Source organism: Oncorhynchus mykiss, chromosome 2 (genome assembly GCF_013265735.2).
Source record: "Oncorhynchus mykiss isolate Arlee chromosome 2, USDA_OmykA_1.1, whole genome shotgun sequence".
Taxonomy (NCBI): Eukaryota; Metazoa; Chordata; class Actinopteri; order Salmoniformes; family Salmonidae; genus Oncorhynchus; species Oncorhynchus mykiss.
The window spans coordinates 19,973,860-19,997,742 of NC_048566.1; the positions used below are offsets into that span (position 1 = coordinate 19,973,860).

At 42.5% G+C, this 23,883-nt stretch overlaps 2 protein-coding genes across 5 annotated transcripts; both read right to left on the reverse strand.

The window, feature by feature from the left end:
- Positions 1-2,120: 2,120 nt before the first annotated feature.
- LOC110534384 (tyrosine-protein kinase STYK1-like) lies at positions 2,121-13,421 on the reverse strand. The gene is made up of 10 exons (XM_036941118.1): positions 12,892-13,421; positions 9,684-9,739; positions 9,375-9,560; positions 8,728-9,099; positions 7,987-8,168; positions 7,783-7,863; positions 4,271-4,479; positions 4,139-4,179; positions 3,869-3,965; positions 2,121-2,757 (listed from the first exon to the last, which is right to left on the reverse strand). Exons 2-10 carry the CDS (start codon positions 9,736-9,738, stop codon positions 2,565-2,567), a joined length of 1,416 nt encoding a protein of 471 aa, XP_036797013.1. The 5' UTR covers position 9,739; positions 12,892-13,421; the 3' UTR covers positions 2,121-2,564.
- Positions 13,422-13,542: 121 nt separating this feature from the next.
- Positions 13,543-23,362, reverse strand: gstk1 (Glutathione S-transferase kappa 1). Of its 4 annotated transcripts, none has more exons than XM_036933452.1 (9): positions 23,228-23,362; positions 20,169-20,193; positions 19,592-19,663; positions 19,241-19,322; positions 18,953-19,081; positions 16,725-16,870; positions 16,360-16,476; positions 16,110-16,203; positions 13,543-13,653 (listed from the first exon to the last, which is right to left on the reverse strand). In XM_036933452.1, exons 3-9 carry the CDS (start codon positions 19,661-19,663, stop codon positions 13,610-13,612), a joined length of 684 nt encoding a protein of 227 aa, XP_036789347.1. In that variant the 5' UTR covers positions 20,169-20,193; positions 23,228-23,362; the 3' UTR covers positions 13,543-13,609.
- Between the last annotated feature and the right edge of the window lie 521 nt (positions 23,363-23,883).

The window sequence follows — 23,883 nt, forward strand, 5'->3', positions numbered from 1 at the left end:
ACGTTAGCTGGGGCTAGGACACAAGTGTGGCACCAATCAGGCCCCTGAGGACTGGAGTTGCCCATCCCTGATATACAGTATATACACTACCGTTCAAACGTTTGGGGTCACTTAGAAATGTCCTTGTTTTTTAAATAAAACATTTTTTTGTCCATTAAAAAAACATAAAATTGATCAGAAATACAGTGTAGACATTGTTAATATTGTAAATGACTATTGTAGATGGAAACGGCTGATTTCTAGTGGAATATCTACATAGGCGTACATAGGCCTATTATCAGCAACCATCACTCCTGTGTTCCAATGGCACGTTGTGGTAGCTGATCCAAGTTTATCCTTTTAAAAGGCTAATTGATCATTAGAAAACCCTTTTGCAATTATGTTAGCACAGCTGAAAACTGTTGTTCTGATTAAAGAAGCAATACAACTGGCCTTCTTTAGACTAGTTGAGTATCTGGAGCATCAGCATTTGTGGGTTTGTTTGCAGGCTTAAAATGGCCAGATAAAAAAAACTGTCTTCTGAAACTCGTCAGTCTATTCTTGTTCTGAGAAATGAAGGCTATTCCATGCGAGAAATTGCCAAGAAACTGAAGATCGCATACAACGCTGTGAACTGCTCCCTTCACAAAACAGCACATACTGGTTCTAACCAGAATATAAAGAGGAGTGGGAGGCCCCGGTGCACAACAGAGCAAGAGGACAAGTACATTAGAGTGTCTAGTTTGAGAAACAGACGCATCACAAGTCCTCAACTGGCAGCTTCATTAAATAGTACCCGCAAAACACCAGTCTCAACGTCAACAGTGAAGAGGCGACTCCGGGATGCTGGCCTTCTAAACAGAGTTGCAAAGAAAAAGTCATATCTCAGACTGGCCAATAAAAGATTAAGATGGGCAAAAGAACACTGGACAGAAGAAGATTGGAAAAAAGTGACAGACGAATCTAAGTTTGAGGTGTTCGGATCACAAAGAAGAACATTTGTGAGATGCAGAAAAAATGAAAAGATGCTGGAGGAGTGCTTGATGCCATCTGTCAAGAATGGTGGAGGGAATGTGATGGTCTGGGGGTGCTTTGGTGGTGGTAAAGTGGGAGATTTGTACAGGGTAAAAGGGATCTTGAAGAAGGAAGACTATCACTCCATTTTGCAACGCCATGCCATACCCTGTGGACGGCGCTTAATTGGAGCCAATTTCCTCCTACAACAGGACAATGACCCAAAGACCCTCCAAACTATGCAATAACTATTTAGGGAAGAAGCAGTCAGCTGGTATTCTGTCTATAATGGAGTGGCCTGCATAGTCACCGGATCTCAACCCTATTGAGCTGTTGTGGGAGCAGCTTGACCGTATGGTACATTAGAAGTGCCCATCAAGCCAATCCAAGTTGTGGGAGGTGCTTCAGGGAGCATAGGGTAAAATCTTTTCAGATTGCCTCAACAAATTGACAACTAGAATGCCAAAGGTCTGCAAGGCTGCAAATGAAGGATTCTTTGACGAAAGCAAAGTTTGAAGGACACAACTACCTGACCTGATGACTCCTTGCTGTCCCAAATCCATCTGTCCATGCTGCTGCTCCAGTTTCAACTGTTCTGCCTGCGGCTATGGAACCCTGACCTGTTCACCGGACCTGCTACCTTGTCCCAGACCTGCTGTTATAAACTCTCTAGAGACAGCAGGAGTGGTAGAGATACTCTTAATGATCGGCTATGAAAAGCCAACTGACATTTACTCCTGAGGTGCTGACCTGTTACACCCTCTACAACCACTGTGATTATTATTATCTGACCCTGCTGGTCATCTACAAACATTTGAACATCTTGGCCATGTTCTGTTATAATCTCCACCCGGCACAGCCAGAAGAGGACTGGCCACCCCTCATAGCCTGGTTCCTCTCTAGGTTACTTCCTAGGTTCTGGCCTTTCTGGGGAGTTTTTCCTAGCCACCATGCTTCTACACCTGCATTGCTTGCTGTTTGGGGTTTTAGGCTGGATTTTTGTACAGCACTTTGTGACATAAGCTGATATAAGAAGGGCTTCATAAATACATTTAAAAAATCATAAAAAATAAATTATTATTTATAACCTTGTCAAAGTCTTGACTATAATTCCTATTCATTTTGCAACTCATTTTATGTATGTTTTCATGGAAAACAAGGACGTTTCTTCGTGACCCCAAACTTTTGAACAGTAGTGTACATCAGTGGAGCCTGCTGAGGAGAGGACGGCTCATAATAATGGCTAGAATGGAGTGGAAGGGCTGGAATTGATTGAATGGAATGGTATCAAACAAATGAAATTGATACCATTCCATTCCCTCCATTCTGGCCATTATTATGAGCCGTCCTCCCCTCAGCAGCCTCTACTGGTATACACGATCAACTACAAACAATCAACTACAAAGTTGACTCAACGATTGTGTCTGTTCAACTATCTTAAGTCTATGGTACAAAGACAAAAAGGGCAGAAGGAAATTAATATCTTTCTGGAATGAATGGAGGCATACATATATAAACATCCACTGTCGTCCCTCGGCATAGTGCATTTCGTTGGACGGCACAGCCGCCACTCAGAAAACAGTGTAGCTGTTGGACTCCCCATATCCAGCCTCTTGCAGGTACTGCTCGATGTTGATTGGCTCAGTCACCTTGAGGACTTTGTCGTTGGCACTCTTCTCTCCTGATTGGAGCTTGCGGTCAACCTCAGCCAATGTGGCGCGATCCTGCTCCTTCCATTGGCAGCAGGCCTTGATGATGGAGTACCTGTGAGAAGGGTGGGCGTGGTTAAGAGGGAATAGAGGTATATCTCAGTTATAAAGACAGAGGATAAAGAACATTGTATCTGTCTGTCCCATTATGGCGTCTGTGAGAGCATGGGCATGAACTAGTCAATTTTCTTCTTCTACTACTTCCATGAGTTGGTAAACAAACTGAAAGGCTGCACACTGCCACCTGGAGTGTGTTGTTTGAAGTATAAAGCCAAGGTTTGGGATTTACTGCCACCTGCAGTTACGGAATGTTTGCTCACAAGCACAGATGAAAGTAGAATTAATTTCTTCCTGGTACGGGACCTCCTATTAGTGCGTGCATAAATCCTTTTATGTGCTTAATCATTACTTACATATAGAATCCCTATTCATTTAATAGGATCTCTGTGGATCTAGTCGTCAAAATGTGTCAATGAACTTTTACAATGTATTACCTTCTACTGTGGCATAAACACAACCTGTCATGATGTTTTCATCTGATTGTCAAGCAATCCTTTCAAAGGGCTCCTTTACTAGGCTATCCAGGCACGTGAATCTGTTACACAAAACACCACAAAGTGTACATAAGGCAAGAACTTATGCTTCCACTGCTGTCTGTACTCACCTCGGTGTCGGATACTCATCTCTGCCTTGCCAAATGTTTGTGATCTCGTCGAACCACATCACATTTTGGCAATACCACCCGTTTCCAAGTCAGTTTCGCTCATTTGTCATGCCTCTGACATTTGTTAATGATAAAAAGAGGTGGAAGAGCCTACATTTTGTTTTAATTATTACAATATGCTCATTCGTGTTTTATCGGTACGGTGTACCCCAACTATTTATTTTGCCAGGACCCCGTACCGCCTTTCCCCTGCTCATAAGTATATTTCATTGGCCGATCCCTCCTGATCACCTGGATGGAATTATGTGACCTTTCCTTAACCCATAGGAAGTCCCACCCAGTTGACTACTTCAAAATTGTGAAATTCCTCAATGGTGCTGCCCATACTAAAACAGGCTTTTAGGAACTAGAGTCCTCTATCTATCTCTTTGGTAACAGTCTAAAGAAGCCCCCTCTCCTGGCAATAACGCAGTAATAATAGTGCTGTATAATGGATAGTTACAGTGAGTTGGAGCAGTTGGCTGGCTTTCTCAGTGTTTTCCCTCTCTGGTGAAACTGTAGAAGCTCGTTGACGGAGATATCTGAAAACGGAGCATCACCTGAGAGAGGGAGAAAGAGAGAAAGAGGGGAGAGAAGGAAAGGTTAATGACACAAATTAGAGATTGTAGCTCAGAGAAAGAGATTATATCAGAATAAATGAGAGTGGTTGTTATGTGTATCATTGGCCAAAAGGGGCACTCAAAGTCAGAAGAATAGATTTCATGTAACTCACCCAAGGTTGCCATTTCAAACAACAAGATGCCAAACGACCAGCTAGTGAGAGAAAGACAAACATGTATCAGTGTATTTTGCATATCTTGAAAATTGATTGAAATGTCAGCATAGACTAAGTAGGGTAACTCACACGTCACTGCTATGATTGGCAGGCCTCCTAGCCAATAGCTCGGGGGCCTGCCATTTCTTCATGCCAGGAACTTCAGTCTGAGTAGCTCCCTGGGTATTCCTGGTGTAGACCCCGCCCAGTCCCCACAGCTTGGCCGTCAGCTCCCGGCTGACCAGTACGCTGTGAGCACGGACGTTGCCATGAAGAAGGTCTCGGCTGTGGAGGAACTCCTGATTTGATGACAGGGGATAACGTGAGGTCAAAGGTCAGAGGTTAAAGCTGTGGGACAGTGTCATATCTCAACATTTGTAAATTATTCCCTTTCATTCAATTAGTCTCTAAAGTCCACAGTGACTTTGTCCTCTTGTTTCCTTTCCCTCTTCTGTACAGAATACACAGGACAGGTGCAGTACACTGACATACAGGAAACCTACCATGGAATTCAGCTGACCAAATCAATGCAGAGAAAGAAAATACAAAAGCACAGGAACACACTGTGGAGAATACATAAGCACAGGAAGCCACTGTGGAAAATTCATAAGCACAGGAAGCCACTGTGATAAATACATAAGCACAGGAAGCCACTGTGGAAAATACATAAGCACAGGAAGCCACTGTGGAAAATACATAAGCACAGGAAGCCACTGTGATAAATACATAAGCACAGGAAGCCACTGTGGAAAATACATAAGCACAAGAAGCCACTGTGGAAAATACATAAGCACAGGAAGCCACTGTGGAAAATACATAAGCACAGGAAGCCACTGTGGAAAATACATAAGCACAAGAAGCCACTGTGGAAAATACATAAGCACAGGAACCCACTGTTGAAAATACATAAGCACAGGAAGCCACTGTGGAAAAGACATAAGCACAGGAAGCCACTGTGGAAAATACATAAGCACAAGAAGCCACTGTGGAAAATACATAAGCACAGGAAGCCACTGTGGAAAATACATAAGCACAGGAACCCACTGTTGAAAATACATAAGCACAGGAAGCCACTGTGGAAAATACATAAGCACAGGAAGCCACTGTGGAAAATACATAAGCACAAGAAGCCACTGTGGAAAATACATACGCACAGGAACCCACTGTGGAAAATACATAAGCACAGGGAGCCACTGTGGAAAATACATAAGCACAGAAAAACGTGGAAAATACATAAGCACAGGAAGCCACTGTGGAAAATACATAAGCACAGGGAGCCACTGTGGAAAATACATAAGCACAGGAACCCACTGTGGAAAATACATAAGTACAGGGAGCCACTGTGGAAAATACATAAGCACAGGAACCCACTGTGGAAAATACATAAGCACAGGGAGCCACTGTGGAAAATACATAAGCACAGAAAAACGTGGAAAATACATAAGCACAGGAAGCCACTGTGGAAAATACAAAAGCACAGGAACCCACTGTGGAGAATACATAAGCACAGGAACCCACTGTGGAAAATACATAAGTACAGGGAGCCACTGTGGAAAATACATAAGCACAGGAACCCACTGTGGAAAATACATAAGTACAGGGAGCCACTGTGGAAAATACATAAGCGCAGAAAACCGTGGAAAATACATAAGCACAGGAAGCCACTGTGGAAAATACATAAGCACAGGAAGCCACTGTGGAAACAACATAAGCACAGGAAGCCACTGTGGAAAATACATAAGCACAGGAAGCCACTGTGGAAAATACATAAGCACAGGAAGCCACTGTGGAAAATACATAAGCACAGGAAGCCACAGTGGAAAATACATAAGCACAGGAACCCACTGTGGAAAATACATAAGCACAGGAAGCCACTGTGGAAAATACATAAGCACAGGAAGCCACTGTGGAAAATACATAAGCACAGGAAGCCACTGTGGAAAATACATAAGCACAGGAAGCCACTGTGGAAAATACATGGGGCATGTTCATGGTTTGGTTTGAACATGGGGCAGGTTCATGGTTTGAACATGGGGCATGTTCATGGTTTGGTTTGAACATGGGGCATGTTCATGGTTTGGTTTGAACATGGGGCATGTTCATGGTTTGAACATGGGGCATGTTCATGGTTTGGTTTGAACATGGGGCAGGTTCATGGTTTGAACATGGGGCATGTTCATGGTTTGGTTTGAACATGGGGCATGTTCATGGTTTGGTTTGAACATGGGGCATGTTCATGGTTTGGTTTGAACATGGGGCAGGTTCATGGTTTGGTTTGAACATGGGGCAGGTTCATGGTTTGGTTTGAACATGGGGCATGTTCATGGTTTGGTTTGAACATGGGGCATGTTCATGGTTTGAACATGGGGCATGTTCATGGTTTGGTTTGAACATGGGGCAGGTTCATGGTTTGAACATGGGGCATGTTCATGGTTTGGTTTGAACATGGGGCAGGTTCATGGTTTGGTTTGAACATGGGGCATGTTCATGGTTTGGTTTGAACATGGGGCAGGTTCATGGTTTGGTTTGAACATGGGGCATGTTCATGGTTTGGTTTGAACATGGGGCATGTTCATGGTTTGGTTTGAACATGGGGCATGTTCATGGTTTGGTTTGAACATGGGGCATGTTCATGGTTTGGTTTGAACATGGGGCATGTTCATGGTTTGGTTTGAACATGGGGCAGGTTCATGGTTTGAACATGGGGCATGTTCATGGTTTGGTTTGAACATGGGGCAGGTTCATGGTTTGGTTTGAACATGGGGCATGTTCATGGTTTGGTTTGAACATGGGGCAGGTTCATGGTTTGAACATGGGGCATGTTCATGGTTTGGTTTGAACATGGGGCATGTTCATGGTTTGGTTTGAACATGGGGCATGTTCATGGTTTGGTTTGAACATGGGGCATGTTCATGGTTTGGTTTGAACATGGGGCAGGTTCATGGTTTGAACATGGGGCATGTTCATGGTTTGGTTTGAACATGGGGCATGTTCATGGTTTGGTTTGAACATGGGGCATGTTCATGGTTTGGTTTGAACATGGGGCAGGTTCATGGTTTGAACATGGGGCATGTTCATGGTTTGGTTTGAACATGGGGCAGGTTCATGGTTTGGTTTGAACATGGGGCATGTTCATGGTTTGGTTTGAACATGGGGCAGGTTCATGGTTTGGTTTGAACATGGGGCAGGTTCATGGTTTGAACATGGGGCAGGTTCATGGTTTGATGGTTTGAACATGGGGCATGTTCATGGTTTGGTTTGAACATGGGGCAGGTTCATGGTTTGAACATGGGGCATGTTCATGGTTTGGTTTGAACATGGGGCAGGTTCATGGTTTGGTTTGAACATGGGGCATGTTCATGGTTTGGTTTGAACATGGGGCAGGTTCATGGTTTGGTTTGAACATGGGGCAGGTTCATGGTTTGAACATGGGGCAGGTTCATGGTTTGATGGTTTGAACATGGGGCATGTTTATGGTTTGATGATGGGGGATGTTCATGTTTTGTAAATGGGGCATGTTCATGGTTTAAACATGTTGATTTCTGTGACAGAAACATATTGCAGAAACACATTAAGCCAACATATTACCATAGTCTACTCACCAGAGCAGAGGCTACCTGTTTGGCCATGGTAAACATACGTCTCTCTGTGATCTCACATGGAGGGTCCCCGCCCACACCATCCTTACATAACACACAAAGAGAATCAATTTATACCCCCAAACATCTTTATCACAAACAGCTCCTAATTTTACTATAAATAATGGGCTAGTAGAGACAATGTCTCATCGGTAATGTGGTTCCTACCTGTCTGCACCGCCACAGGAAGCTGAGCAGATCTCTGTTCTCTAGCTCCTCAACAACGGTAACTAGGGGCACACGCAGAGAGACCACGCCCAAGAGCTCCGGCAGGAAGGGGTGTGGCCCCAGCTGGGACAAGAAGGAAGCAAAGCACAGGAAGTTGTGCCTCTCTGTGGCGCTCGCAGAGTCTGAGGGAGAGTAGGAGGAGAGGAAAATGAAATTGCCTGCCAACATGCTGTGCGAAAACGGCCTTCCAAAGCCTTTGATAAACAACTGCTATGGCTGAACATATTTTGTCTTTATCTCAAAGCCTTGAAGCAGATTTGCTGTACCAGTTGGTAATTACATTTCTGAAAGGGAGGTCAGAGAAACAGGTTGTAGAGAGACCAGTTTTACAAAGTAAACAGTTGCTGTAATTATGGTGGTGATTGTCTAACAATCCACAAGCACCAGCCACACCTATTGAAACCAGGGAAGAAACTGCCTAATGACGCTGTTCCCCCATTCAATTGCTCGTTACAGTGGCTGTTTCCTCACTTCTTGACCATGCTGGAAAAGATTGAAGTAACATGCTTTCACCACAAATTCTACCTTACACTAATGTCAACCCTAACTTTAACCCTTATCCTAAACCTAAGTAGTTCTGACTATATCACCACTTTGGTATGCTAATACACTGCTTATAAGCCATTATTAAATAGCTTGTTTCAGTAGTAGCTGTTTTTCATCTCCTCCCACTCCTCTCACCGTTGAGCACTCGGAGCACAGCGTTCCTGTTGTCCATGCGGGCCCTGTAGAGAGAGACAGCCTTGTCAGAGCGTAGGGAGAAGGCTGCGGGCAGCGAGGCCACTAGGTTGAAGGACTCTGGCAGCCTCTGGCGAGGCAGCTCCCTGGGCTGGACCATAGGGGTGAAGGAAGGTGTGAAGGACTGGGGTGGGGGGCTGGACGGGGAGGATGGGGTAAAGGTCTTGGGTGGGGGGATAGGGGGGAGAGAGGGAGTCCTCACAGAGAAGGAGAGACAGTTTGAGGAGGGGTGGGAGTGAGTTGGGGAGAAGGTAGAGTAGGAGGGGGCATCGAGAGCAATAGTCTCATGTTCCAGGGGGTTGATACCCAGGGGAGCTGCGGAGTGGGATGGAAGGATGAATAGAGAGAGGAGGGGGAGGACAGAGAGAGGAAGAGGTTATTACCTGACGTTTAGAAGTAGATAGCTACATTATAATAACAGGTTTGATTCTGTTCATTACTAGCCTGTGCAAATAGAATAAGCGCCTATGTTGTTGACATAGACAGAAACATACACACTCATTACCTCGAATTACCTACAGTGTTTCACTATGAAAACAGTCTTTCAAAGTCACATCCTTGAGCACAAATACACATACACACACACTCACCATCAATGCCGTGCAGTTGTCTCCTGGAGCGCTGTGATCTGGACGTGGCCACAGTGTTCTGTGGTCGAATGTTGTCCACCTTCTCAGGACAGTACCGTAGCAGGATGATGAAGACCAGCACGACCAGGAAGCTACCCAATAGGAGGATGGGCACGATGATCACTTCTTGCTCGTACACACTAATATCTGAGGAACAGACGTGAGCATTAAGACAACGAAGAGAGATAACTGTGTGTGTGTGTGTGTGTGTGTGTGTGTGTGTGTGTGTGTGTGTGTGTGTGTGTGTGTGTGTGTGTGTGTAACACTTACTACAGATGGTGTCTCCCGGTTTACAGCGGGAGTCTGCTTCTGACATTGAAGACATTCTAACAACAGAGCAAGGCAAAGTGGGTAAAACATGAGGCCTTGTAGGTTACAACATTGTACAGTACCAGTCAAAAGTTTGGACACCTACTCATTCAAGGGTTTTTCTTTATTTGACTATTTTCTACATTGTAGAATAATAGTGAAGACATCACAACTATGAAATAACACAAAAAGTGTTAAACAAATCAAAATATATTTTAAATTTGAGATTCTTCAATGTAGCCACCCTTTGCCTTGATGACAGCTTTGCACACCCTTGGCATTCTCTCAACCAGCTTCAAGAACAACAGTCCATCATCACTTTAAGACATGAAGGTCAGTCAATCCAGAAAAGATCAAGAACTTTGAAAGTTTCTTCAAGCTCACTGGTTACCATAGCAGCACCAACCGTAGCACGCGCTCCAGCAGGTATATCTCACTGGTCACCCCCAAAGCCAATTCTTCCTTTGGCCGCCTCTCCTTCCAGTTCTCTGCTGCCAATGACTGGAACGAACTGCAAAAATCTCTGAAGCTGGAGACTCTTACCTCCCTCACTAGCTTTAAGCACCAGCTGTCAGAGCAGCTCACAGATCACTGCACCTGTAAATAGCTCATCTGTAAATAGCCCATCCAATCTACCTCATCCCTATACTGTATTTATTTATTTATCTTGCTCCTTTGTACCCCAGTATCTCAACTTGCACATTCACCTTCTGCACATCCTAACATTCCAGTGTTTAATTGCTATATTGTAATTACTTTGCCACCAGGGCCTATTTATTGCCTTACCTCTCTTATCCTACCTCATTTGCACATGCTATATATAGATTTTTCAACTGTATTATTGATGGTATGTTTGTTTATTTCATGTGTAACTCTGTGTTGTTGTATGTGTCAAACTGCTTTGCTTTATCTTGGCCAGGTCGCAGTTGCAAATGAGAACATGTTCTCAACTAGCCTACCTGGATAAATAAAGGTGTTCTCAACTAGCCTATCTGGTTAAATAAAGGTGTTCTCAACTAGCCTACCTGGATAAATAAAGGTCAACATTTTTTTTTTTTAAGTGCAGTCGCAAAAACCATCAAGTGCTATGATGAAACTGGCTCTCATGAGGACCGCCACAGGAAAGGAAGACCCAGAGTTACCTCTGCTGCAGAGGACAAGTTCATTAGAGTTACCAGCCTCAGATTGCAGCCCAAATAAATGATTCACAAAGTTCAAGTAACAGACACATCTCAACATCAACTATTCAGAGGAGACTGCGTGAATCAGGCCTTCATGGTTGAATTTCTGCAAAGAAACCTCTACTAAAGGACACCAAAAAGAAGAAGAGACTTGCTTGGGCCAAGAAATGCGAGCAATGGACATTAGACCAGTGGAAAATCAGTCCTTTGAGATGTTTGGTTCTAACCTCTGTGTTTCTGTGAGATGCAGAGTAGGTGAACGGATGATCTCCGCATGTGTGGTTCCCACCATGAAGCATGGAGGAGATGTGATGGTGCTTTGCTGATGACACTGTCAGTGATTTATTTAGAATACAAGGCACACTTAACCAGCATGGCTACCACAGCATTCTGCAGCAATACATCATCCCATCTGGTTTGCGCTTAGAGGGACTATCATTTGTTTTTCAACAAGACAATGACCCAACACACCTCCAGGCTGTGTAAGGGCTATTTAACCAAGAAAGAGAGTGATGGAGTGCTGCATCAGAAATCCTAGCCTCCACAATCACCCGACCTCAACCCAATTGAGATGGTTTGGGATGAGTTGGACTGCAGAGTGAAGGAAAAGCAGCCAACAATTGCTCAACATGTGGGAACCCCTTCAAGACTGTTGGAAAAGCATTCCTCATGAAGCTGGTTGAGAGAATGCCTAGTGTGTGCAAAGCTATCACCAAAGCAAAGGGAGGCTACTTAGAAGAATCTCAAATATAAAATATATTTTGATTTGTTTAACAGTTTTTTGGTTACTACATGATTCCATAAGTGTTATTTCATAGTTTGGTGTCTTCACTTTTATTCTATAATGTAGAAAATAGTAAAAATAAATTCAAAACCTTGAATGAGTAGGTGTGTCCAAACGTTTGACTGGTACTGTATGTCAAGAGATGACATTCAATCAGGTTTAAAACAAGGTTTCAGTGGCAGACAGCTCAGTGACTGGGAGAGGAATATTCACGTAACACATCCTCTGTTTCTTTTTTTCCCATGAGGAAAGGTCACACTTACACACATAACCTGCTTAAACATTAAAACACAAGAACGGATGAATCACATGAATGATGAACAACATCATCCTCACATTATGGCCAGTAATAGTGAGTTTCAGATCCTCTGTTTATAGTGGACTAACTAGATCAGATCCTGTGATGTGAATTAAGATTGAGATTATGTTCACTTTATTCGTCAGGTGTACACAAAGTCCAACTGAAATTGGACTTCTGTTTAATCCCAACCACTACCCCGAAAGACACACGAGACAGATGTTTCACCTTGCAGGAACCTAGCAAGTACCCTCAGAGATTCTCACAATCAATCTGAGGTGTGCCTAGACACTAATACAACTTGTGATTATCATAGACACACACACAGTCACCTCCAATTTATTCAGAACTTGTACTAACTTAAAGGAAACCAATTGTACTAACTTAAAGGAATCAAATTCTCTCTTTGTCCTGTCAAGTCTTTCTATTCTGCTCTCTCAACCTCCACTCCCCGTTTCACTCTCACATTCACAGCTCATTGTAGCTGTGAATGCAAAATGATATGCCCAAACTTCACAAAAGGGCACAACCTGGTATAAAGCATCACGTTGCAGGACCAATGCACATCTGTACACATATGTGGCACAGCATCTGGGGTTTCTGCCTGGTTTGGCATTAACACATTACTACCGTTTTACTGCAGGCCAACTATGAAAATGTGTCTCCCAGTTACACAAGGAAACTAAATCTCCCTAATCACCTGTGTGTCAGTGCAGTGATTACTTAACTTGTCCGGCTGCATTTTTTCAACCAGGTAAAGCACAATGACACACACTCAGAGGAACACACACAAATCGCTCTCTATCACGTATATACAGTAATGGAACCAAGATCTAGTTCAGACAAATTATAAAACAATCACATAGACAAAGTAAACATCTGATCAAGATCATGTAGTCATCTTACCTCTCTCCCTCTGTGTGCCTCAGACCTTAAGAAATAAACCTTAACAATCCAGTAATACAATCCTTGGTCCTTTCCGTCACAGAAACCAACACATTTCATACATTTTCCCTGTTCCGTCAGTGTGTGTAGTCCAGGGTTAGTGTCGTGGTTTCTCTCCCATTCTCTCTCCTCTCAGGGGGTTTGTCAGGCTCCAGGGATTACGGTTGTGCGGCTCTGTGTTTGTGTAGGTCACACGTTCAGTGTCGTCTCAACCCCGCCCTCATCACCTGCACTACAGCCATCTTTCTCTCCCACCTTTTCTCACTCCATTTCCTCCCTCATCCAGGGAGTCTATCGTAATATTAAACCAGTTTAGTGGACTTCTCTCTGTAGAAGTTATTTCCCTCCTTATTCTGTCTTGACCTGTCAAACTCTCGTTGTGTTTGCTAGCCCTTTGTCAACTATCTTTTGTCTGGGGAAACAGGTCCTTCCACCTCTTTCTGTCCTCTTCCTTTTGTGTCGCATATCTGGCATCTAATCTTCCTAAAGCCTTGCTTGTCCTTACATGTAAATGTCAGGTTTCTTTGTGGCAGTAAACGTGATTAGTGAAAAGACAGTCATCTATTTCAAAGAATACATTTCAGGCAGATTTAGAAAAAAGACCATTTCAAATCATATCTATAGTATTTATTAATCTTAATGAATTCCATACATGACAGCCCCAGTTTCATGTTTCAAGTCACAGTTTGGCAGCAGCAGGCTGGGGTCCCATCCACTTCTCTCCTAGAAGACAGAAGGATACGATTGGATACGGTCTGCACTGAGGTGAATCTTGATGGGCTCAAAGAGATGATAGTAATGATATAGGAACCAAAATTCAAAACAATAGAATCTACCATATTTAGCAACCAGGACGCAATAATGATATTGACTGTCTTGTGTGTTTACATACCTGTTGATAGCTAAATCTATCAAAAGATTGTGAGGTGCATGACATAAAACGTGTACAATGACATGTGACGTATTACAATAAGATGTACAGTATTGATTGCAGTCCCGTGTAGATCAGTTGGTAGAGCATGGCGACAGGGTTGTGGGTTCCATTCCCACGGGGACCAGCACAAAAAGGTATTAAAATGTATGCACTCACTACTGTAAGTCACTCTGGATAAGAGCGTCTGCTAAATGACGTAAAATGCCAAATTGCTGTAAGTAGTGCCTTGCGAAAGTATTCGGCCCCCTTGAACTTTGCGACCTTTTGCCACATTTCAGGCTTCAAACATAAAGATATAAAACTGTATTTTTTTGTGAAGAATCAACAACAAGTGGGACACAATCATGAAGTGGAACGACATTTATTGGATATTTCAAACTTTAACAAATCAAAAACTGAAAAATTGGGCGTGCAAAATTATTCAGCCCCTTTACTTTCAGTGCAGCAAACTCTCTCCAGATGTTCAGTGAGGATCTCTGAATGATCCAATGTTGACCTAAATGACTAATGATGATAAATACAATCCACCTGTGTGTAATCAAGTCTCCGTATAAATGCACCTGCACTGTGATAGTCTCAGAGGTCCGTTAAAAGCGCAGAGAGCATCATGAAGAACAAGGAACACACCAGGCAGGTCCGAGATACTGTTGTGAAGAAGTTTAAAGCCGGATTTGGATACCAAAATATTTCCCAAGCTTTAAACATCCCAAGGAGCACTGTGCAAGCGATAATATTGAAATGGAAGGAGTATCAGACCACTGGAAATCTACCAAGACCTGGCCGTCCCTCTAAACTTTCAGTTCATACAAGGAGAAGACTGATCAGAGATGCAGCCAAGAGGCCCATGATCACTCTGGATGAACTGCAGAGATCTACAGCTGAGGTGGGAGACTCTGTCCATAGGACAACAATCAGTCGTATATTGCACAAATCTGGCCTTTATGGAAGAGTGGCAAGAAGAAAGCCATTTCTTAAAGATATCCATAAAAAGTGTTGTTTAAAGTTTGCCACAAGCCACCTGGGAGACACACCAAACATGTGGAAGAAGGTGCTCTGGTCAGATGAAACCAAAATTGAACTTTTTGGCAACAATGCAAAACGTTATGTTTGGCGTAAAAGCAACACAGCTGAACACACCATCCCCACTGTCAGACATGGTGGTGGCAGCATCATGGTTTGGGCCTGCTTTTCTTCAGCAGGGACAGGGAAGATGGTTAAAATTGATGGGAAGATGGATGGAGCCAAATACAGGACCATTCTGGAAGAAAACCTGATGGAGTCTGCAAAAGACCTGAGACTGGGACGGAGATTTGTCTTCCAACAAGACAATGATCCAAAACAAAGTAAAATCTACAATGGAATGGTTCAAAAATAAACATATCCAGGTGTTAGAATGGCCAAGTCAAAGTCCAGACCTGAATCCAATCGAGAATCTGTGGAAAGAACTGAAAACTGCTGTTCACAAATGCTCTCCATCCAACCTCACTGAGCTCGAGCTGTTTTGCAAGGAGGAATGGGAAAAAATGTCAGTCTCTCGATGTGCAAAACTGATAGAGACATACCCCAAGCGACTTACAGCTGTAATCGCAGCAAAATGTGGGGGGGGCTGAATAATTTTGCACGCCCAATTTTTCAGTTTTTGAAATATCCAATAAATGTCGTTCCACTTCATGATTGTGTCCCACCTGTTGTTGATTCTTCACAAAAAAATACAGTTTTATATCTTTATGTTTGAAGCCTGAAATGTGGCAAAAGGTTGCAAAGTTCAAGGGGGCCGAATAATTTCGCAAGGCACTGTATATAGCCTACAGTAATTGTTATCTTAAAGGTTGACTTTGGACACAAAACGGTTGAACTCCGCCCCTTTCTCAATTTGGGGTGTGACTTTGGTGGTTCGTCGATGTGTCACTCTGGTCATGCGCACCCCGCGACCGACGTAGCTAGTTCATTAGCTAAGCTAGCCAGTAACTCCTCCAGTATGTGTTGACCTAATATCACAGGATTCGTTTTTGGACAGACGCTATAGAGATCGGTAAGAAATGGCACTTCTGTAGCTAAATATTGTATTCATCCAAATTGTATTTGTTTTTAAGCATTACATGCCCTGGTATAATGGTTAATTAATAAGTCATATTGGTTAAAGTCAATTCTATAATATGCTATTTGTGAATATTCTGATGCAGCCAAAGTGGGAGTTTATGCAGGAACATGACATCTTATGATGCCAGAGGAAGTGTGGGCTCACCTATGCAGTGGGCAATGAGCTCAAACCGGTCAGAGCCAAAGAACACCTCCGCCTTTCCATTCACATGACACACAGCCAGAGGAAAACCAAAGGCCTGAATGAAAGAGTACAGAGACAAGGTGAGATAACAAAATAAGTGAATGTACTGATGCTGATGGCTGCTATTATCATTAACAGCCATCTAAACCATCTACATGTATGGGGTGGGGTTGGTTGGGAGGGAACAGGGAGACGAGGGGGAGATACTGACCCTATGGTCCAGTGCTTCCTGGGTGGATCTCTTCAGCTTGTCTTTGATTTCCTTAGAGGTGGACAGTTTCAGCAGCTCTTCCACCTCACAGGCTGAGAGCCCCGCCTTCATGGCTGCCTGGAAAAAAACATGAATCACATTAAACAAACAACCTGCAATGTAACTCCGTCACGCCACCATCTAACCAGACCCAATCTCAAAATGCTCTAGGAGGATTATGCCCTCCACTAGTGCAACTCCATTAGTGTTGGGAGATAGCACTTATTTAACAGATATTATATGAAAGGCACATGTGACCAACACTAGACAGATGAATGGAGAGAAACCTTGAACTCAAGCTACAGCGACTGAGTACTTCCTGGTACCTCAGAGAGTGATGCAGGCTGGGTAATGTCTTTGTCTTGGCTCCAGATCCTCATCCACAGCTCCCGTGACACCTGCTCTACCTGCTTATCTCCTCCCACCTCCCTCTCCTGTACCGCCGCCACAAAGCGCATGGCAGACAGCGAGCCTGGGACAGATAAATAGTGGGGCAAAAAAGTATTTAGTCAGCCATCAATTGTGCAAGTTCTCCCACTTAAAAAGATGAGAAAGGCCTGTAATTTTCATCATAGGTACACTTCAACTATGACAGACAAAATGAGAAAAAAACATCCAGAAAATCACATTGTAAGATTAATGAATTTATTGGCAAATTATGGTGGAAAATAAGTATTTGGTCACCTACAAAAAAGCAATATTTCTGGCTCTCACAGACCTGTAACGTCTTCTTTAAGAGGCTCCTCTGTCCTCCACTCGTTACCTGTATTAATGGCACCTGTTTGAACTTGTTATCAGTATAAAAGACACCTGTCCACAACCTCAAACAGTCACACTCCAAACTCCACTATGGCCAAGACCAAAGAGCTGTCAAAGGACACCAGAAACAAAATTGTAGACCTGCACCAGGCTGGGAATCTGCAATAGGTAAGCAGCTTGGTTTGAAGAAATCAACTGTGGGAGCAATTATTAGGAAATGGAAGACATACAAGACCACTGATAATCTCCCTCGATCTGGGGCTCCACGCAAGATCTCACCGCGTGGGGTCAAAATGATCACAAGAACGGTGAGCAAAAATCCCAAAACCACATGGGGGGACCTAGTGAATGACCTGCAGAGAGCTGGGACCAAAGTAACAAAGCCTACCATCAGTAACACACTACGCCGCCAGGGACTCAAATCCTGCAGTGCCAGACGTGTCCCCCTGCTTAAGCCAGTACATGTCCAGGCCTGTCTGAAGTTTGCTAGAGAGTATTTGGATGATCCAGAAGAAGATTGGGAGAATGTCATATGGTCAGGTGAAACCAAAATATAACTTTTTGGTAATAAACTCAACTCGTCGTGTTTGGAGGACAAAGAATGCTGAGTTGCATCCAAAGAACACCATACCTACTGTGAAGCATGGGTGTGGAAACATCATGCTTTGGGGCTGTTTTTATGCAACGGGAACCAGGACGACTGATCCGTGTAAAGGAAAGAATGGGGCCATGTATCGTGATATTTTGAGTGAAAACCTCCTTCCATCAGCAAGGGCATTGAATATGAAATGTGGCTAGGTCTTTCAGCATGACAATGATCCCAAACACACCGCACAGGCAACGAAGGAGTGGCTTCGTAAGAAGCATTAAGGTCCTGGAGTGGCCTAGCCAGTCTCCAGAACTCAACCCCACAGAAAATCTTTGGAGGGAGTTGAAAGTCCGTGTTGCCCAGCAACAGCCCCAAAACATCACTGCTCTAGAGGAGATCTGCATGGAGGAATGGGCCAAAATACCAGCAACAGTGTGTGAAAACCTTGTGAAGACTTACAGAAAACGTTTGACCTCTGTCATTGCCAACAAAGGGTATATAACAAAGTACTGAGATAAACTTTTGTTATTGACCAAATACTTATTTTCCACCATAATTTGCAAATAAATTCATAAAAAATCCTACAATGTGATTTTCTGGATTTGTTTTCTCATTTTGTCTGTCATAGTTGAAGTGCACCTATGATGACAATTACAGGCCTCTCTCATCTTTTTAAGTGGGAGAACTTGCACAATTGGTGGCTGACTAAATACTTTTTTGCCCCACTGTACATGGTTGCAAGAGAAAAATGTGGTGACTGAGGTCAGCAAGGAGTTTATTTTACATGACAGCAAGGCACAAAAAGGCTAAGAGAGGCTATACAGAGCAGTGTATTAGGTTCAGAAGGATAAAGCTCATTGATAATATAGAACAGGCATGTTGACAGCACAGACGTTTTTCCCCTTGAGTGTCCCCAACAGACAGCAGTACTCAGTGGAATGTTACAGGGAGGGACCTGACAGGACCAGCTACCAAATCTTGGCCTACTGCATTGAGGCCTAGACCTGTTAAAGATGCTGTTCCATCTATATTAGGAAACCGTCATTGATCTTTAAGATACGTTCTATATAAGAAACAGTACTGGCATATTAATGCTGTTCCCACCCATGTGTATCCTGAATATATATCCAATAGCGTTGTCATAAGCTTGGCAAAATAGGCTACCGGCAAATTTACATAAAGGACATGCAGGGGGGGGGGGTGCACCTTTTTCAAACATGGCCTCAAAGGGGTCAGCAGGGGGACTGATGGGGACCTGGAAGTACTGGGCTAGACGGTGCAGGTCTGTGGTCATATACAGGAACTTGTTTGGGACCAGACCTGGGGGCTTATTACCTGGAATATAGGATAAAAGTACATACTTTATGTCACAATGCAGATGCCTCATCATAATGACTTAATGGCTGACTGACAACATGTGCAATGTAAACATAACAATCCATCCATAGCCTATTGTGAAGCCTGGTTTGTGTAATGTTGATCTTAGCTACTTACCTGATCCTTGCATGATGCCACCCAAGAACGCAGGACGTAGTTTAAGGTCAATGTTCCAAACATTTCTGTAACGGCACATGACCTAAGGATCGGATACATGCATGCACAATGATCAGTCAATGCATATAACTCTACGTCTGAAATTTAACAATGTACAATCTAAAGCCAAACTGCCCATCCCTCTTCCTAGAGATCTACTGTCCTGTAGGTTTTCAGTCCAACCCTAATTTAGCATACCTGATTCAGCAGCTAATTAGTAGAATCAGTTGTGTTAAATTAGGGTTGGACTGAAAACCAACAGGATAGTATATCTCCAGGAAGAGGGTTGGGCCCTGATCTAAAGACACTAACCTCAAAGCCAAGCCATGAGTAGGGAGAGACCACGTCATAAAACAGTTCAATCACTTTCCTAGAACTTGCCATCTGAAGGATTTTTTTTGTATTATTGCAACAATAATAACAATATTACACATCAATACAGGGACATTCTTGTGAATACAATGAAAAAAAAAAGAAATAATAGAACACCAGGCAAACCCCCCCGAAAAAAATATAATTCAGGACATCATTAATGTGTGGATACAGTAATATCCGTGTAACATTGTTATCGCACTGCAAGTAAAAACGTTCCTGTAGCCAAAAGATTTCGCTAGTTGTAACATCCGTGTAACATTGTTATCGCACTGCAAGTAAAAACGTTCCTGTAGCCAAAATATTTAGCTAGTTGTAACATCCGTGTAACATTGTTATCGCACTGCAAGTAAAAACGTTCCTGTAGCCAAAATATTTAGCTAGTTGTAACATCCGTGTAACATTGTTATTGCAAGTAAAAACATTTCTGTAGCCACATACACTTGGTTATAACGTTATTTTGTGGGGTAAATTAAAACGTTCTATTTTACGTCATTGTTAATTATGTGCAGGTTACCTTTGACCACCAGCTAGATGTCCGTCTGTCAAAGAAAAAAATGTCAAAGTTCAACCATTGAAAACAATCAAATGCACTTTGAACTCTGAATGTTTTCAAGTTTAGAAATGTGTACATATGCACCAAACGATCATTCAAATTACCCATGCAAAAGTCAAACAAGCTGTTAACTTTGTTCTTTCGTTGTGTATTTCAAGGATACATGTAAACTAACAATAAAGACACTAATTTGGATTTAGCTGCAGTCTAGCGCGCAGTGCTTCTGGGTCATTGTTAGATGGGATACATTGTGTTAAATTACGTTAAATAAAGTAGTTTTACTAGCTAATCCTTTTCATAACCTTAACCTAATTATCATAACCTGCTACGTTAATTATCATAACCTGCTGCGAAAAGTAAAGTATAGTCAATTGTGACATAAACTGTACTCCGTCTAGTCAAAACCGTGTTTGTTTACTTTATACATTCTTCTTCAAATTTTATTGGCGAATCGCAACCAACTGATATGTGCATACACTGCCACCTACTGCCCTGGAGTGTGATACCGGTCACGACCTACCGTACCTGTACCACTAGACATTCTTCTACCGCTTTGCTCGTTTTGATACAAAAACACTGCCCTAGTTTGCAGCCATCCACTAAAAATATAAAGCGCAACATGTAAAGTGCTGGTCCTATGTTTCATGAGCTGAAATAAAAGATCTCAGAAATGTTTCATACAAAAAAAAGAGCTTATTTCTCTAAACTGTTGTGCACACATTTGTTTACATCTGTGTTAGTGAGCATTTTATCCTTTGTCAAGATAGTCCATCCACTTATCTCAGTTGCTAGCTGTGCCACTAGAGATCCTGGTTCGAGTCCAGGCTCTGTTGCAGCCGTCCGCGACTGGGAGACCCATGGGGCGGCACACAATTGGCCCAGCATCATTCGGGTTAGGGGGTGTTTGGCCGGCTGGGATGTACTTGTCCCATCGCGCTCTAGCGACTCCTATGGCGGGCCGGGCGCATGCACGCTGACACGGTTGCCAGGTGCACGGTGTTTCCTCCAACACATTGGTGTGGCTGGCACCGGGTTAAGTGGGCATTGTGTCAAGAAGCACTGCGACTTGGTGGGGTCGTGTTTCGGAGGATGCATGGCTCTCGACCACCTCTCACTGGAGTTGCAATGATGCGACAAGACTGGAGCTACCAATTGGATACCACGAAATTGGGGAGAAGACAGTATTTCTGTCTGAAACACTCATTCTGATTGACTGGGCCTGGCCCTCCAGTTGTTGGGCCTGGCTCCCAAGTGGGTGGGCCTATGCCCTCCCAAGCCCACCCATGGCTGTGCCCCTGCCCAGTAATGAAATCTACAGATTAAGGCCTAATTCATTTATTTCAATTCACTGATTTCCTTATTATTTTTCTTAAAACTACACTGTTGGTTAAGGGCTTGTAAGTAAGAATTTCACGATAAGGTGCATTCAACGCATGTGACAAATCAATTTTGATTTGATTTTATGTACTAAAGTCGATTTCATCCACACTTGCGTTAGTCCCCTCACGTGGTGATTGGCATTTATGCTGTGACAATGAAAGGGCAGAAGACAGACCTGCAGTAGGTTTTAGCAGGGACGTTGGGTAGGATGACCTGATTTGTAACTATGAAATCCTTTTGTCAAACAGATTGCGAACCCAAAAGAGTACATTTCATTCTAGAGGGGATACAAAAAAATATAAAATAGTTTGGGTAGAGTGTAGGGGCAGATTTATGTAATATTTTCTTCAGGAGATTTTATTAGCTATTTACTTTATTTAGTCTGATTAGTGGAACAATTCTCATTCTTAACAATGGGCTAAAATATAGGGTAATTACTGTGCTTGTCAACAAGAACACTACTGTCACCCTCCACACGTATTTTAGTATTCCACTTCTTTCCAGTTTTGCCAGCGCAATCTCATATCTGAAATCTGATATGCCTACTTGTATCTTTGAATATGAATTATATGAGGCTATGTATTTTTGCCAGTCATGGACAGTTTTGAATAAGTCATACATTGCATTGGATATTATATGCTCCAGGAATCAAATATCATTTTTAACATTTTATTATTGTGCACATGCTAGGCAGAGATGGTAGGTGGACTCACAACTCATAAACACATCACATAATGTCTATGTAGAGTAAAATGATGGCAAGGATCTTCAACTAGTAGTCATAAACCACCTGAATACTGATCTTCAACTAGTTGTCATAAACCACCTGAATACTGATCTTCAACTAGTTGTCATAAACCACCTGAATACTGATCTTCAACTAGTTGTCATAAACCACATGAATACTGATCTTCAACTAGTTGTCATAAACCACCTAAATACTGATCTTCAACTAGTTGTCATAAACCACCTGAATACTGATCTTCAACTAGTTGTCATAAACCGCCTGAATACTGATCTTCAACTAGTTGTCATAAACCACCTGAATTCTGATCTTCAACTAGTTGTCATAAACCACATGAATACTGATCTTCAACTAGTTGTCATAAACCACCTGAATACTGATCTTCAACTAGTTGTCATAAACCACCTGAATACTGATCTTCAACTAGTTGTTATAAACCACCTGAATACTGATCTTCAACTAGTAGTCATAAACCGCCTGAATACTGATCTTCAACTAGTTGTCATAAACCACCTGAATTCTGATCTTCAACTAGTTGTCATAAACCACATGAATACTGATCTTCAACTAGTAGTCATAAACCACCTGAATACTGATCTTCAACTAGTTGTCATAAACCACCTAAATACTGATCTTCAACTAGTTGTCATAAACCACCTGAATACTGATCTTCAACTAGTTGTCATAAACCACCTAAATATTGATCTTCATTCGATTTTTCTTGAAGGTTGGGTCATCTTGAAAAATGCGGTGTTACAACAAGAACATTTTCAAACACCCAGCACTTGGTGAACATAGATCTGGGTGGCCAACCCTCCTGGAGAGGATTTTCTTCCACCAACATTTTAAAGAGATTGATCCCAAATGACAAAATATGAAATGTTTGTCTCCTTACCTTCAAAGCAGTCTATGGACAAGCAGACTCCAATCTATGATTTGGTGACCCACTGCCTTCAACCATTGATATTGACATTTCCTGTGCAGAGCCTTGTTGTAGTGCTAACACTTCCGGGCACATGTCTCATAACTTTCTACCTGAGAACAGGGATCAATCCCGGCTTCCAACCTTCCCACTGTTTATAACACTTGCCTGTCTCCCTATCTCATTTCATTACTGTCTGAAAAAAGTGTCAAACCACCTAAAAAAACATTTAAAAACATATTAGCATACTTTACATATCATACCCAAAAGTAGCAAAGTAGTCAAATTTGGAGTGTTCATTTAATGTTCAAAGCATCCTGAATAAACCTAATTGTACACCTTGGTAATAGGCCTAAGCCATGTCAAAATACATAGAATTTCAGGAAATTCACTTTAAAACAGTAAACTACTAGTCTTCCGTCTATGGATTGGCCAGGGGGCAATGAAATTCACATAGCAAATCTCACTCCAAACTTTCTTCAAAAGTTGGTAGCCCTGAATTATTACAATGCTCTGAAATAGTAAAATAGTAATAATTATTGCATGATTTCATTATCATACCTTTACTACAATGATGTACATATATTAACAGTGAAAATATTCTAAAATAATATATTTGTATTACCTGT